Genomic DNA, 15,893 nt, shown 5'->3' with positions numbered 1-15,893 from the left:
TGTGTGTGTGCCTGCCTCTCAACATTTTTTAAATGACTTTAAATGTCATAGATTTTGTAGCAAATCTACCCAAGTCTGCCTATATGATTTGATTAAGATGATTGATAATATCTAATATAATACAAAAAAAAAACCTGTCTTGTTTGGCAAATAAAGGCAAGGGAGGAAATATCTATATATGGCCAGGACAGCAGCAGTTTGCTTTTTCTAAATATTTTCAGTGTGTGTTCGGTTGAATCTACACGTGTGCTAATATAGCAGCTTGGCTACACATTATGTGAGCTGCGCTATCCAGTACAATTTCATTTCTTCAGGGGGAAATGCATATGCAAATACAGAAGCAAAATCCCCCATACATCAAAATATCTTGCTAGTTTGGCCATGTGGGAGTTATTTCTTTTGCTTCTCTGTATTATCCGAAACTTCCACAAGAAACAATCAACAGTAGGTTATATATAATATGTAATGTATATATGTATGTGTGTGTATATATATAACAAAATATAGGTTATTTATATTGAAAAATAAGCACTATGCACTATCTTTATAAATAAAAAAAAGATTACACATTACTATATAGGACAATGAGTGTTTCACACATACAGATTGTAGTCACAGCAAACAGCTGGAAAAATATATTTTAAAATGCTGACAAACCTCAGTGATTATTTTGGGGATGTGGTAATAATGCATGACTTTCAGAAATATTTGTCTGAGGCACTTTGGTAAGTGTTTGTGTTTTTCTCTCATTTCTAAGCTATTTTCTGTGGTGCAAATGTTTTTCGCTTGCAGTAAAGACAAGCAGTTGTTCTAGTCAGTTTTCCTTGGCTGTAGCTGAATGCTGCAGACTGGATGAAGCGAAAGGACCAGAGGTTGATTAGGCTCACAGATCTGGAGACTGGCAAACTTGAGAGCACAGCACCAGCACCTGCTCCGCATCTGGGGAGGCCCTTCCTTGTGGGTGCTGGTGGTGGCAAAGGCATCACGCAGTGTGTGCCAGAGGAAGCTGACTTCTACACCAAGGCCACTCCAGGCAGCAGCCCAATGCCCCATTTGTAGATGGCTCGGTTAATGCACTCATGGAGGGTACAGCCTTTATGACCCACCCACCGCCCAGAGGCCGCCCTCCGAAAGCATCAACAGATGATGCTGGGGAATGAGTGCCAAAGACACAAATTCAAGGGACACACCCAAGCCACGGCAACAGTGATTTACAAACATAATAATAACTCTTATGACATCACAGGAGTTCCTAGAATTTAAAAGGTGTCCCCTTTCCAGGTGCTAGGGTTTGAACAAGATTTAGTTCCCCAGTTCTTTGCAGACAATCTTCAAAATCATCAAGTCAATGGTAGCTTAAATGTGTAGAAATGCCATTCAGTTATGGTAAGAGAGTGGGCCAACGTGAAGGTCTTGAAGTCAACCAGGACACAGATACCCACGGGAGGTAGCTCTCTGATGAATGCAGGGTCTATGAAACCACCCTGGGCCCAGCCGACCTCTCTCCTTCCTCGCCCGCCACGTGGTCTTTCCTCGTCACCATCCTCCTCAGCCTCATCAGCTGCCAAAGTCACGAGACCACCTGATCCTGGACTGTGAAATCTAAGAACCGTAAGTAAGCCCAGATCAACCTTTTGGCCTCATCAGCATCATCTCTCGGATCTCATGATGTCATAGTAACAAAAGGCTGACACACCAGTCCAGGTGGCATCAACACCTATGCTACCGCACCCTGGATCCGTCAGCACCCCGTTTGGAAAGAATTCCCAAGTCCTGTTAGCTTGTGATCATAATGTGATCCGCATGGCACCTTTCTCAGCTGCCACTGCCATCTCTCTGTTTCACACTTCCATTGCTCAAACATCATTTCCGACTCAGGCATTGTCCATGGAGCAAAAAGCCCACCTCCTCTTCCTCCACTTTCCCAGGTGCCTCCTGCACTGGCTTCCTTCATACACAGTCAGGGCCAGCGAATTTCAGCCTAACTAATCTACTCACTCCAGTCCCAAAAGGCACTGTGCAGTTTGCGACTTTTGTCAAACTATTTCCGACTAGATCACACCCAGTGAGAAACTGGCTCTTCTTGTCATTTAAGGCATAGTTCAAACTTCACTCTGCTTGTGACTCCTGCCACGACTACCTCGGAGTTGGAACAGCTCTCCCTTTCAGCCCTTTAAATACGGAAAATCATAGAAGTCAGCGTGTTCTTCATTTTTGTTAGATTGGGTATGTTTTGTTTTTATCCTGCTCGGAACCCAGGAGTCTAGGTTAGTGGGAGAAAGCGAAGTTGAGGCTGCAACAGAAGACTTTCCCAGACAAGCAACCGGTACACGGCCATCAATCCTTTAATACATGAATACATTAACACTCATTATGGGCCCCGAGACAGGGGTGTGAATCTGTCTTTACTGGGGAGCCATGCTCCCGGGGTTAACGGGGGGGGGGTCCTCTAACAGAAACAGGGAGTGATGAGAGGGGGCGTCTCTAACAGAACCCCACCAGCCGCAGCGTGTTGGGGAAGCTCTTGCGCATGCTCATGCACTTCTCCTGGTCGATGTACAGGGAATTGGCCTTGACGGCCAGGTCGTGCTCCAGGGTGGCCTTGGTGTGGACCAGCGACTGCAGGGTGTCCTCCGCCTCCCTCAGGCGCTGCTGCAGGGTCTGGATGGTGTCATCCACCTCGTAGACTTCATTCACAAGGCTGCAGGAGGGAGTAAGTGAGGGGAGGTTAGCGGGGGTCACGCACCTGTGGCTTAGGATGAGCTGCGAAGGAAGGGCACGTGAAGTCAGCGAGCTCGTGTGAGGGGCGTGGCTGGCTGCTGAGCTGGCTGTGGCACGCAGAGCCTCTGCAGCGCGTGGGGTTATCTCAGAATGACTCCATCTCATGATGGAAATATTACTGTTACACCAGGGTCACACCTGTCAATCACACCCCATGATCCTACAGGAAAACTAGGCGTATGCTTAGGATGCCAGCACATTTTCATATGCACACACAGAGTTGTACATATTGATGAATATGCACATATACGCATAGCAAATATTATATTTTAAAGGAGGAAAAACTTAGACCCTCTTCACATTTTTTAAACAGTGAAACGGAGAACTCAAAAGTTAGCTGGATACCTTTGCATTTATTTTGTCGCTGACAAATATTTTTATAGTTGAGAAGAAAGGATCTTTGCACCGTTTTCAGTGGCTGAAATCCAGCCCCACCTGTTAACCTATCCTGGGACAGGGAGAGTTCACGGACACTCCCCAGCTCCAATAACACCCTTCCTGCACAGCCATGACCTGAGGTAAGGATTCCCGATTCTAGAGTACATAGGTTTGTAAGCGTCAAACATTTGACACAACATCAAACTGGCAGTGTGTGAGGTCAGCTCCATGGACCACACATACAACAACGTGCTGTGGTAATGAAGGACATTATACATTTTTCAATCAATCAGACAAAGGGGGAAAAAACAGTAGTCTGAAATGGTTTTTGATTGATTTCTAAAGTTTGCTACTTCTTCATTGGTGGAACTTTCAGAAACATCTCTGCCACTTTATGAATTGTCTCTCCCTGTCTTTTGCTTACTTTTCCACTCAGGTATTGTTACTGGATTTAGTTTAAACAAAAAAAAATCATTTCTGTGAGATTAGCACACTGGGAATTAACTGTTGCATACAGCAAGTGTCTATATGCCTGAATAATACTGGAATTTTCATTTTTATTTTAGTTTGTTTTCATTATATGTGATTTTTATGTCATGATTCCTTTAAACAGTAGGAGGCCTGATGCAATAGCCTAGTGGCCAAATCCTTGCCTTGCATGTCCAGGATCCCAAATGGGCACCAGTTCATATCCTGGCTGTTCCGCTTCCCATCCAGCTCTCTCCTTGTGGCCTGGAAAAGCAGTGGAAGATGACCCAAAGCCTTGGGACCCTGCACCCACATGGGAGACCTGGAAGAATCTCCTGGCTCCTGGTTTTGGATAGGCTCAGATCCAGCCAACGTGGTCACTTGGGGAGTGAATCAGACAGAAGATCTTTCTTTCCATATCTCCTTCTCTCTGTATATTTACCTTTCCAATATAAATAAATGAACGAATCAATCAATTAATAAAACGTTGGGAAGTTAAGTGTTACTGTGAACTGAAAAAACATGCTAATGTAATAATTTGGGAAACAGTAATAAGAGAGGAAATCAGAGAGGAAGGAATTGGATGGTGAGAGGGGAACCTCTATGCTACTAAATCTATGCTGCGAAAAATGTGAAATCTGCTCATTTTATATCAATTAAAAATAAAAATTAAAAAATGCAATATTCCTTTTAACATATCAGTTGAGGTTATACACATTTATTTCAGCTTTCTATGTTTTTTTTTTCTGGCAAAATTGCTTGTGATTGAAAGCCATGTTGCATCTGTCAAATAAATAAATACTGATTTTTTTTTTTGCCCTCCTACCTATGAAAATGGTTTTCCCTGATTTTAGTTTGCTTTAGTTTGTGTTGTATTATTCTCAGGATTGCATATTTTAGCAAGTCAAATCTTTCTTGCTTTTCCTTGATGGTTTCTTCTGTTGTGCTTACAGTGCTGGTGCCTGACGTACAATGGTTCCACTTAGGATTTTTCATTGTCTGTGATAATGCAGAAGTGATGTGGATGCCACAGCTACACGCTCATAGTAAGAGACCTGCAGAGCAGTGAGTCCAAATTCCTCCATGCTAACCTTTTCCTAAGGGACAAACTGCATGCGTGGGAAACAGATGTAGCCTGGTTTTAGGTCATGGTGACACCATCTCAGGCATGATGCTATCAGATGTTGGGATCAGAATCTTTCTGATCTTCATGTATCCTCCCTACTCCCACACCTCAGTGGGAAGGTCACAATATTGTTGTTTCCCAGAGCCTACTCCTCCTGCACCACCCTACGTCTCTCTGCCTCTGCCCTGCAGATGTGTTTGTGCTATCTCTGATTTCAGGGCCACCACCTTTAATGATTGCTCAGCTTAGATAACTCTCAACCTACTCTTCCTCCCCTTAAGGGACACCAACCTCCAATCCTAAATGAATGGGCACTTTTTCAGGAAGTCCTTCCCTTAGCCCTGGGTCTAGGTTGCAGTTCAACGTGGAACATTCCAAGAGGACCAACCCTTTGGTAGCCTGAGACTCCCAGCTTCCTACATCTGCCCTATGCACTGTCCATTGCACCAAGGAAGCCAGATCCACTCACAGCTGCCCTACTGTATCCACAGCCTCCCCTGCAGTTGACTGCCATGTCCACAAGGCATGGAGCAGGAAAATCAACCTCCGTGTAACAGGTAAAGGAGGACGACTTAGGAGGTGGAGATCTGCTCAAAGCTTGGAGTTCACAGATGTACTGAGAGAAAGAAAACAAAGGCAGGAAGGAACTGAGATGGATCTGCTTCCAAGCCACCTGCAGCCAGCCTGGAAAGGGAAAGGGACCAATTGAGAACCCAGGAAAGCTCCTGGAAGAAGCAACAGGCCCTGGAAACAAATCCACTCTGACCATCTCTTTCTATCTCATCAGCACTCCTGTTTTCTCCCATCCCATGGGGATGGGAAGAATTTTAAATGTAAGTGCCTGAAGTTTTGCTCGGGCTGGTGATCACAAACACAGAATCTGAGAATTCATGGGGAAGCACATTTGATTGCTGTTGTTTAGCTCAAGTTGAATTCAAAAAAGAAAACACGACATGAAGTACCACTAGCAAAAGCCCAACTGCTGAAGAACAGCAATGGGTTCTCAGGGGTGGGCTGTTTAGATCCACACCAAGACTTCCCCTTATCTCCCACCCCTCCCTGGCTTCAAAAAGGACCCGGAACCCAACTATAGGAAACACAGCAGGATGATAAATGAGTCTTTACCCCTGTCAGACAGATGCTGGTCTAGTGGCAAATGTATCATGGGAGGGAACATTTGAAATTCCATACTTTAAAACATCAATGTTAAAAATACATATATAATTCAAGATCCATGGAGGGCGACAGTTAGGGGCATAGCTTCCTCTTATTATAAACACAGGTAGGAGACAAGCTATTAGGAACATAATTTCCAGAGCAACTTTTGTGGTTCGGCTGGTTAAGCCCTTACTTTGATTGCCCACACCCCATATCCAAGTGCTAGTTCTAGTGCCAGCTTCTCCACTTGCAATCCAGCTCTCTGCTAAGGCATCTTAGGACATAGCACATGATGACTCAAGTTGTATGGACCCTGCCACCCTCAGCGGCTCCTGGCTTCTGCCTGGCCCAGTCCTGGCTTTTGCAGGCATTTAGCAAAGTGAGTCAGCAGACAGACAATCTCTTCTCTGTCCTCTCTGTTGCTTTGACTCTTAAGTAGATAAAAACAAGATATTTTTAAAAATGTATTTTCCGTCATCTTCAAGGACGTATTTCAATCCCAATTTCCTTGTTCTTGGCTGATGATGAGCTCTGTTATGCTGAAGTCACTCCAAAAAAAAACTCATTTTGGAACTACAGAACTACATATTTTGCATTCAGAAACAAATAGAGCTATCTTGCTTTCAAAAAGAAAAATATGGAGATTATTTAAATAAAGCAGAGCCTGGCCTGGCCCACAACCAGAAACGTCAAGAAGGGTTAGAATCTCTTTGGAAAGAATCCATTTAGAACATTTTAAGTGAAAACAAAAGTCTTGAATTGAAAACCACCATTCTTTTTTTTTTTTCTCATTCACCACTGCCTTGAATCTACGATCTTTTTAGTTTCCATTTAGACAGTCAAAGGGTTGCTTTCAGAATGATCCATCTCAGAAGGAAAATACCTCTTTCCCTCAACAACAATGCTAACTACTTTTAGCAGGGATACTTTAACAAGAAATCTTGGTAGGCAAAAACAGATTTCTGCTCTGTAGCCAGTTGAGGCACAGGAGACACAAACATCCTAGAAAGCTGGCAGGAAAGAGAAGAAAAGTCAGCCCTGAGTAGCTGGGAAAGGGCAGAGAGAGATGGCACAGCTTCTCCAGAGACACTGCGAATGATCCACTGCCCAACAAGTCCTACTGCATCACTCCTCAAAGCCGCTTGAAAGAGCAGCCCGCAGGGCTAGGGTTATGGCACAACCTGGTCAAGCCACCACCTGCAATGCTGGCATCTCCTATGAGCCCTGGTTCGAGTCCCAGCTGTTCTGTTTCCAATCCTGCTATGGCACCTGGGAAAGCAGTGGAAGATGGGCCAAATGTTTGCTTCCTGCCACCCAAGGGTGTAATCAAGATGGAGTTCCAGGCTCCTGGCTTCAACTTGGCCCAGTCCTGGTCATCATGGCTCTTTGGAAGATCTATTCCCCCTCTCTCTCCTTCTCTCTCTGTAACTCTGACATTCAAATAAAGAACTACGCTGTTTGTCTTAAGGCAGTCTGAATAATCTGCTACTTACTCACAGCCCAGCTTTTGGAGGCCCTGCAGAAATTTCTGAGAAATGAAACAGCAGCTCATCTTTCCCCTAATACTATTTGCATAAAGCCACAGCTCATTTACTCTTCATTCAATCCTAAGGGGCCAACCGGGTGTGCTCCAGAAATGAAGCAACGTTTCAGGCAGGCTGTGTAGGGGCTAGCCTGGAGGGAGTGGACACCAGGTTAGCTTTAGCTTTCTTAAACAGAAAGGAGAGGTCTGCAGGACCCACTCTGAGAAACATAAGGCCCAGGCAAGCTCCTCTGTGCCTATAGCCTAGACAACAGATCAGCCAGGAGAAACGCAGCCGATCCAGGAAACAAAGGCTCCCTCAGACGCACATGCAGATTGATGTACAGGAGTTATGTCCTGATAAACCCATCTTACGTTGAATACGCTAAAAGTCAAGAATAAATTTAGTTTGCCTAACCTGCTGCACATCATAGCTTAGCCTGGTCTACCTTTACAGTGTTTTGAACGCTCACATTAGCTCACCGTTGGGCAAAATAGTCTAATTCAAAGCCTATGCTTATAAGAGTGTTGAAAATCTCAGGTAATTTGCTGCCTACTGTACTAGAAGTGCAAACCAGAGTGGCTGCTCATACCATGGAAATTTTGAATGTGGAGCCAAGGCATTCATAAAGCTAGCAGCAGCTATACATCCTAGTGCATGTTTTGTAGCATCCAACCCAGACAACTCTGCACATTGTGTGTTGGCAGAAAGCACCAAGGGCTACATATGGTTGTGTTAAGGCGAGCCCCAGCCATGTCCCTTGCCCAACTACACCTCCTTCGCCTTACCGTAACTGTGCCATGTCTCGGCAGAGTTCTATGTTGGGTCTCCGTGTGCGCTCATCCAGTCTTGTCTGGGCCACCTTCAGGAAGGCTGACTTGTCCCTGATGGCCTTCTTGATGGACTCAATGGTCATTTCGGTCTGGAAAATCTCTTGCAGCGTCTGCAATGGAGGAAAAGAAATGACTGCCTGAGGCTGGTGCTGGCCCTGAGACACCTGTTCTCCATGTGCTCCAGTGCTGCCTGCCCTCTCTAGGATGAGGAAGTGGGGCCACAGAGAACCTAGTTTCTCTAGTTGTGTGGGACTGGAGTGTGAATCTTGAGCTTCTCTTCCAGGTTCATACTGGAAGGGCGAGGGTGGAAATATTTACACCACGTAAATGGGTTGTCCCCAACACCACCCCAGATGGCCAGGTGTAAGTTATTGGACAGTACGTAGCTTTGTGGAACAATGAGTAAAGTAAGACCCCAAGCTGTTTCTTCACATCCATGTGTATTTGCCTCTCTAGGTTCCCATGTTCTCTTTCCATTGATCTACATGTGCAGAGAAGAGCTGCATAAATAAAGAAGGCTCCTAAGAAAATGTCAAATATGTGTGTGAACTCTGGAGGGAGACACCAATGTTCTGGGTTTGGGGGCCAAACTGCAATATCTCGAACAAAGAAACTTGGAGGTAGAAAATCAGAGGTTGAGTTCAGGCTGAATCTACAGAAACCGTGGTGGTTGGTATGGCATGGTATGGCAAGGTTGTTGCGGGGGTTGGGGGAGTGGAGCAGAGGGCAGGAACATGTGCCAGGAGAGAATCTTGGGAAGATAGGTTGCAATCAGATTAGAGAAGATGCTGATGGGGAGGTTAATTAGGTCAAGAATCCTCCATTGGACCATCAAAAGCCTTTATAAAGCCAAGCCTAGGCTTTTTCTTGAAGCCCATTGGGTCTAAGCTGCACGATGTCTCACTTGCAGGGGTGTTGCACCTGTGGTTCTGCATTCCTGGTTTGGATCCTGATTAGGATCTCCCAAGTTGCACCAGTCTGAATTCCTCCTTGGCTCCTCCTCATCTCCTCTAATTCCACAACCTCCCTGCAACCAACCCTCTGTTCCAGTTCCTATCCTGTGGTCTGGAGACATGCCCAGGTTTGACCAAACTTGCTTGAAAACCTCCTGTGTTTACCACTACTCTCTCATTCAGTCCCTCTTGGGTCCTCTCCAATCCTGCCTCTTGGGTTCACTACCCAGTGTATTCAACCCTGGCTTGTGCATGCTCCCTCCTCTTCTGACCCAGCTAAGCACAGTGGCCCCTGGGAGCCCTCTTGTGGCCCCTTGAACCGCCCTCTGTGCCAGTGTTCTCAAAGCCAACACCAAGGCTGCCTGGAGATTTCTCTCTCCTTGAAACTCGCCTCACTTGCTTCCTCCAGCCAATGTCTGTCCTGAGTGCTGGTTTTTCCTTCTGACATCTCCTTGCTCACTTTCAGGAAAAGCCATTGACTTCTCTGCTGCAGTGCTTGCTCTCCATTCCACCCCCAAACCAGCTGCCATGCCATGATGCAGATTCAGCACTTGTATTCCCGGGACTCCTAAATCAGTCATTTGGGCTTTGATCTTGCTCCCAAGTTTTCAACAGCTGCCTAACAATCACCAAGACCACCTTCAGACACACCCAGCTCCCTTAAGCCATTCGTGTCTCCCACCAGCGGGAACTACTCCTCATTCTGCTGCACAATCTTAGTGTTTTCCTTATGGTTCTTTCTCTCTGTGTGTGCGTGTGTCTTATCTCACTGTTAACATGGTGATGCTTCCCTGTGTGAATATACCACTGTTCCTGACATGGCCGCTTGAATGAATCTGTTACAGGTTCAATCATGTCTCCTCCCAAATTCATACATTCAAGTCCTACATCCCAGGACCTTGGACTGTGGCCACCTTGGAGACAGGGTTCCACAGGGTGCAAAGGAGATGGTGAAGGCGAGCTCTACAATAGGACTAGGGTCCCTCTCAGCAGAGGGCATCTCTCCATAGCCACCCACAAACAGGAGAGACATTGTGAGAACACAGGGAGAAGAGCTCAAACTGAAGGCAACCCTGCCAACATCTCATCTCAGATTCGTAGACTTCTGAATGAAGAAAAAATTCAATGTGTTGTAAAAACCACCAGTCTGCAGTGGTTCGATGTCCCTAGGCAGTCTAGCAAACTCACACTAGTACATAAAAGTGTGTCAAACAAAGCAACTCTATCTCAGCAGCTTCCTAATGCACAAGTGGAGAATGTCCAATCCGCAGGTCACGTAAGTTTCCCAAAACACCACTTGATGTAGCCCTGTCAAGGCAATCCTGGATGAGACTCTATTCAATAAATCTCTAATGTATTCATTTGCACTTGATACTTTTGCACAACTCATGAAAGATGTCATCAATAACCAAGTGGCCCTTCGCAGAAAACACCTTGCCCACCCTTGTCAAGCATGTTTACATGCAGTAGACAGCACCTGACCTTATTCACCCTCCATCAAGGCCATCAGTCACCTGCCACAGCCCATTTGTTCCGGGTTTCTGTCCCCAAGACACAAACCCTCCCTGACCAGCAGCCAGCATAGCCTCTTGGTAGCCCCAGACTCAACCTCCGATTTACTGTGTTCAAGTCTTTGTTCAAGAATTTGTGCTACCTGGGACATTCAGGTCTCCCTCCAAAGCTCAAATACACTTTTCTGTGTGTGTTAACATGGCAGTCACAACTTGAGATGCTCATTAGGGGCTTTTTACAGGTAAGTCTCTCTTCTCTGCCCACATAAGTTTCCTGCAAGTAAAGCCTACACTTCTCGCTTTTTTTCTCTGCCCTTCACAGCAAGAAGCCCAGAGAATATTTATTGCCCAAAGAAGGAGAAGTGAAGTGCTGCATCGCAGGGACACAGAGGATCTCTTTATTGAGTAATGGCACCCAGAGCCACAGAGTGGACAGTGAAAGGTCCTCAGCAAATAGATATGACCAATCACAGGCAACAGAAATCCACAGTGCAGTGGGATTCACAGGACCAGTGCTGAGTCCATGAAGAGCGTCTATCATCTTTGCCTGCCAACAACCCCCTTCTGCTCAAAATCTTCACTTTATTGTCACTGCATAAGGCTTCTTGCTTAGTGCATTTAAAAATGCAATACCAGGAAGACTTTGAATTACCCAATAGTGGCCTGATTTTGATTCTGTGTTCTACAGGGCAGGTCTGAAATAACAGAAAACACACCTCTCATATGTTCTAATAATAAACCCACTTCCTAACTATATATAGGAATTCATCTAACTCGAATAATATTTTTGTTTCCAAGAAATACTAAGAACCATTCATTGCATACTACCTTCTTTGTGTTCCCAACACTATGGGATTCTAATTTCATTCTGACACCTAGCTACCTGGCTGAAATAAATGTTCCCTGCTGTGCCATTTCTATTATTTCTTACTCCGGATGGCAGGGAGGTCATGTGCCTGTTGGTGTCTTTCTGGGTGTGGTGAGAGATTTGCCCTCTGCCCTATCTGGCTCAGCTGCAGCAGGTGGATACGCCAAGGAGTCGGGAGGTACCTTTGCTAAGTGAATCTGGATCTTATTCTTAGCATCAGCAGTCTCGGCGATGCGATTAGTGAAAGCCAAGTTCACCCGGTTGAACTGATTCCACATCTCATTGGCAGTCACCACCAGGAGGTTTTCAATGTCATCCCTGAGCTTGGCAGAGGCCGTACGCTCACTCTGAGAGCGTAGAATGTTGTCATCTGTAAATTTGGCCCAAGTTTCAGGCACGGAGATCCTGAGGAAGCAGAGGAGAGACAGAAAAGTCAGTTGGGATGGTCTGTGGGTAACCAATTCTGCCACGCAAAGATAAACTCCTCAAATCACAAGCACTGGTTTCATTGTGTGCAATGTTCTCAATAAAGCTCATTTTAAAAATGTTATTTCCGGGCCCAGCGGCGTGGCCTAGCAGCTAAAGTCCTCACCTTGAACATGCCAGGATCCCATATGGGCACCGGTTCTAATCCCAGCAGCTCCACTTCCCATCCAACTCCCTGCTTGTGGCCTGGGGAAGCAGTCAAGGACAGCCCAGAGCTTTGGGACTCTGCACCTGCTGGGAGACCTGGAAGAAGTTCCTGGATCCTGGCTTTGGATCAGCACAGCACCGGCCGTTGCGGCTCACTTAGGGAGTGAATCATCAGACGGAAGATCTTCCCCTCTGTCTCTCCTCCTCTCTCTATATCTGACTTTGTAATAAAATAAATAAATAAATCTTTTAAAAAATATAAATAAAAATAAAACTGTTATTTCCTTGGAGTAAGCATGTAGCCAAGTGGTGAAGAAGCCTGCCTCCCACAACAGAGTAACTGTGTTTGATTGTTATCTCTGGTTCTGAATTCCAGCTTCCTAACAGCATAGACCCTGGGTGGCAGCAGGTGTTGTCTCAGACAGTTGAGTCTTAGAAACCTATTTTGAGCTCCTGGCTCCTGGCTCTCAAATCTAACCCCAACCTGTCCAGGCCAACCAGTCATTGCAGGCATGTGGAGCTTGAATTAGTGGAGCAGAGTTCTCCTTCCTTCTGTCTCTATTTGCATCTCTCTGGTTCTAACAGATTTTTTAAATCAACATTTTCCCTTACAGACAGTACAAAAATCATGTGAGTATCGAATCAGTTGTTCTTGAGTGATATCACTTCATTGAATTATACCATATAAATTGCAATATGCTCTAGTTCCCCATGTTATGATCATTATCAAGAATTCCTCAGTCTGAAACAACAATATCCCTGTTTTCAAGAAGAAAAAAATAGGGACCAGCATTATGACATAGTATGTTAGATCCTGAACTGTTGCGGGGTGGAACCCTGGCTGCTCCAGCTCCCTGCAAGTTTCCCTGGAATAGGGATCAATGTTGATCCAAATGCTTGGGTCCCTGACTCATGAGGGAGACTCAAATGGAATTCCTGGCTCCTGGTTTCAGCCTGATCCAGTCCTAACATGGCCACTGCAGCCAACTGAGGAGTGAACCTGAAGTTGAGATCTCTCTCACACTCTCTGTAATTCTTTCAAATACATAATGTTTTTAAAAAACAAAACAAAAAAAAACAAAAAAAATGTATAATATCTACATTTGAAGTTGATGTGACAGCATGTTAAAAGATAATAATTAAAATGAAAAAAACTCTCCCTAATTATTCTGTATTTTACTACTGAACAATTTTATATGAATATATATGAGTCTTTCTTCATCATCAAGTAGGTGTTGCTCTCATACACCACACACTGAAGTACTGGAACAAGCATGTCTAACGAAGACTTGTTGAGAGAGAATCTCACTCCTGGGAGTCCTCCCTCACTTCCACTGTTACCTGTGTCATGGTCTGCTACCCTTCAAACACTCAGATTCAAACTGGATTGAGGTGGGTTTAGGAGCTGGAGTGTTTAAGAGATGACTGGGTGAAAGTCTACAGCTCAGACGTGGATTCATCCCTGAGTGTGTGTGGTTAATCACCACAAGAACCAGTGGGTACAACACTGAATTGAATCCATGTCATTCCCACTGTGTCATGACACAATCCCCACTGAAAACTTCTGGCAACTTCCCTGTCCCCAACCCAAGAGCCAAACCCACCACCTCTGTCTTTCACCACCAAGTCGAGTATTCTGTGCTAGTAACAAGAGACCAGGACAACTCGTAAGCTGTACTACCTCAAGCAGAGAATGAATAGAACGCCATGGAACCCATGGGAGAACTCTCACGCCCTACTTACGTGGCGTCCACTCTCTCCACGCCCCGGAAGTAGCTGACACCATCAGAGGTGTTGCGCAGATGGTGGCATTTGTCATCGATGCGTTGAGCTGCTTGTTTGTCGCTTAGGTCCTTCTCCAGCTCATGCTGGGCAGCTCTGTCCGAGCTGCAATGGGGCAGGGAGAAGCGCCTCAGGCTCAAGCCAGAGGGACTATGCCCACTGTGGGACGCCCTCTCTCTTGCTTGTGCTCCACCCCCCCTCTCCTCCTAACGCTCTGCTCTCTCCTCCTCCTCCATCAGAAGGAGCCTTCCCTGGAGATACCCATACAAGCCAGCCATGAGAACCCTGTTGCTGCCCAGCCCATACTTCCCCTCCCCAGGGTGTGGGGTGGAAGCCGAGTGAGGAAACACAGACAAACAGGAATACGTATTTTCCTAACACACACAAACCATCCCAGACAGGATATGGCTTTAAAGTAATTCATCCTTATCTGTGCCTTCCATTTCTTCTTTCTTCCCCTCACTCAACACTTGTCCTTCATTTCCCAACCAATTCCAATACAGTCTCCTTTTCTGTCTATGGGGGACCTTTGTCTGTGGTCATGCTGAAGCTAAGAAGTTTACCAGGAAATACAAACCCGGGTTTATAATTAATGCGGAGGGTTTAGAGAAGGCTGGAAGAGATAGGGAATTCACCCACCCAAATGCTCCAGCAGCCCCTCTGCTGGAAAGGGAGAGAAGCCTTGGTGACTGTGAGATGTGTCATCCTCATTGTTCCCCTAGGCAGAGAGGGAAGGGACTCACAGCCCCATTCCAAACAGACAGACCCAGGGCACAGAGAATAGGCAAACCACAGTTTCATTCATGGAATAGTTTGCTTGATAATTAACAGTGTGCCTGGCTCTGTCCTATAAGCCCAGGATGCACCAATGGACAAAACAAACTCATTTCTCTAAGGAGCCCGCACCCACCTAGGAGGAATAGGCATTCCTCGTGGCTACAGAAGCAAAACAGGGAAAGGGGCCAGGATGTGAGTCTGAACTTCAAAGGGGATGGCCAGGAGAGGTGTCTACAGGGCACACTGAGCAAAGTCTTAGGAAAGGCAGACTCAGATGATGTAGGCTTCTGGTAAACTATGGAGTTAGGCTTTTCTCTGGGAAAACCTGAAGACCATGGCATTACCATTGACCAATTCAGGTGTAGGACTGAGATCAGACTGTGGGAGAACCCTGAGGAAACCGCCTCAGTGATTCAGGTGAGAGGTCACGGTAGCCTGGACCAAGGAGGCCTTGGTGAAGGAAGTAAGAATTGTTCAGATGCTGGATATGTTTTAAAGACAGAACCAAGAGAATCCCCTCTTCTGGAAGAAAGAGGAGCTTAACTTGTCAGAACAACACACCTCCTTTAGCTGAGGCGGGGGCGGGGGGCGGTGTTTGGGGGAGGCTGTGGGTGGGGAGGTGAGGCGAGAAGAAGGAAAGTTACATGAAGTACAAAACTTGAAGGTTTGTTCAGCATGCAGGTAGTGGTGATACCAGGCAGGTTGCTGGAATTTAGGAGAGATGGCTGAGCTAGGAATAGAGCGGTGAGTCACTCAGGCAGTATCTGAAAACCTGGGACAAATGAAAGATCTTAATAATGTTTGCATTCCCAGCATCTAAAAATGGTCTTGGCATCCAGGAGCCACGTGGTAAAAGATTTTTTTTTAATTGAATGAACTAGTTATGATTACAGTTTTCTTTGAATGTAGCTCATATCTTGGGCAAGAGCTAACTTTTTTTATTCGCAAAGTAGAAATGAGGCAGCACCATGCAACGTCTCTCTATTTTGTGAGTTGTAAAGCAGGACACAAGTGCTAAGGATGGAGAAACAAATGGTTGCCTTTCCTTGATACTTATGTGTTAAGTCTTTTGCCTTGGGCTGTGATGTAGAAGTCTGGGCTG

General features: G+C 45.7%; 1 protein-coding gene across 1 annotated transcript in view; it reads right to left on the bottom strand.

Moving 5' to 3' along the window:
* Positions 1-2,331: 2,331 nt before the first annotated feature.
* TEKT3 (tektin 3) overlaps positions 2,332-15,893 on the bottom strand; it is a 28,261-nt gene continuing 14,699 nt past the window's right edge. The window contains exons 4-7 of the mRNA XM_041001359.1: positions 13,976-14,119; positions 11,782-12,004; positions 8,223-8,377; positions 2,332-2,701 (exon numbers count right to left, since the gene is read on the bottom strand). Of these exons, the coding sequence (XP_040857293.1) occupies positions 2,485-2,701; positions 8,223-8,377; positions 11,782-12,004; positions 13,976-14,119 (739 nt within the window). The 3' untranslated portion in view covers positions 2,332-2,484. The remainder of the gene's footprint in view (positions 2,702-8,222; positions 8,378-11,781; positions 12,005-13,975; positions 14,120-15,893) is intronic.

Source organism: Ochotona curzoniae, unplaced genomic scaffold (genome assembly GCF_017591425.1).
Source record: "Ochotona curzoniae isolate NIBS_2020 unplaced genomic scaffold, NIBS_Ocur_1.0 scaffold_2453, whole genome shotgun sequence".
NCBI lineage: Eukaryota > Metazoa > Chordata > Mammalia > Lagomorpha > Ochotonidae > Ochotona > Ochotona curzoniae.
The sequence above is the reverse complement of the archived record's forward strand: the minus strand, read 5'-3'. Positions and strand labels throughout refer to the sequence as shown.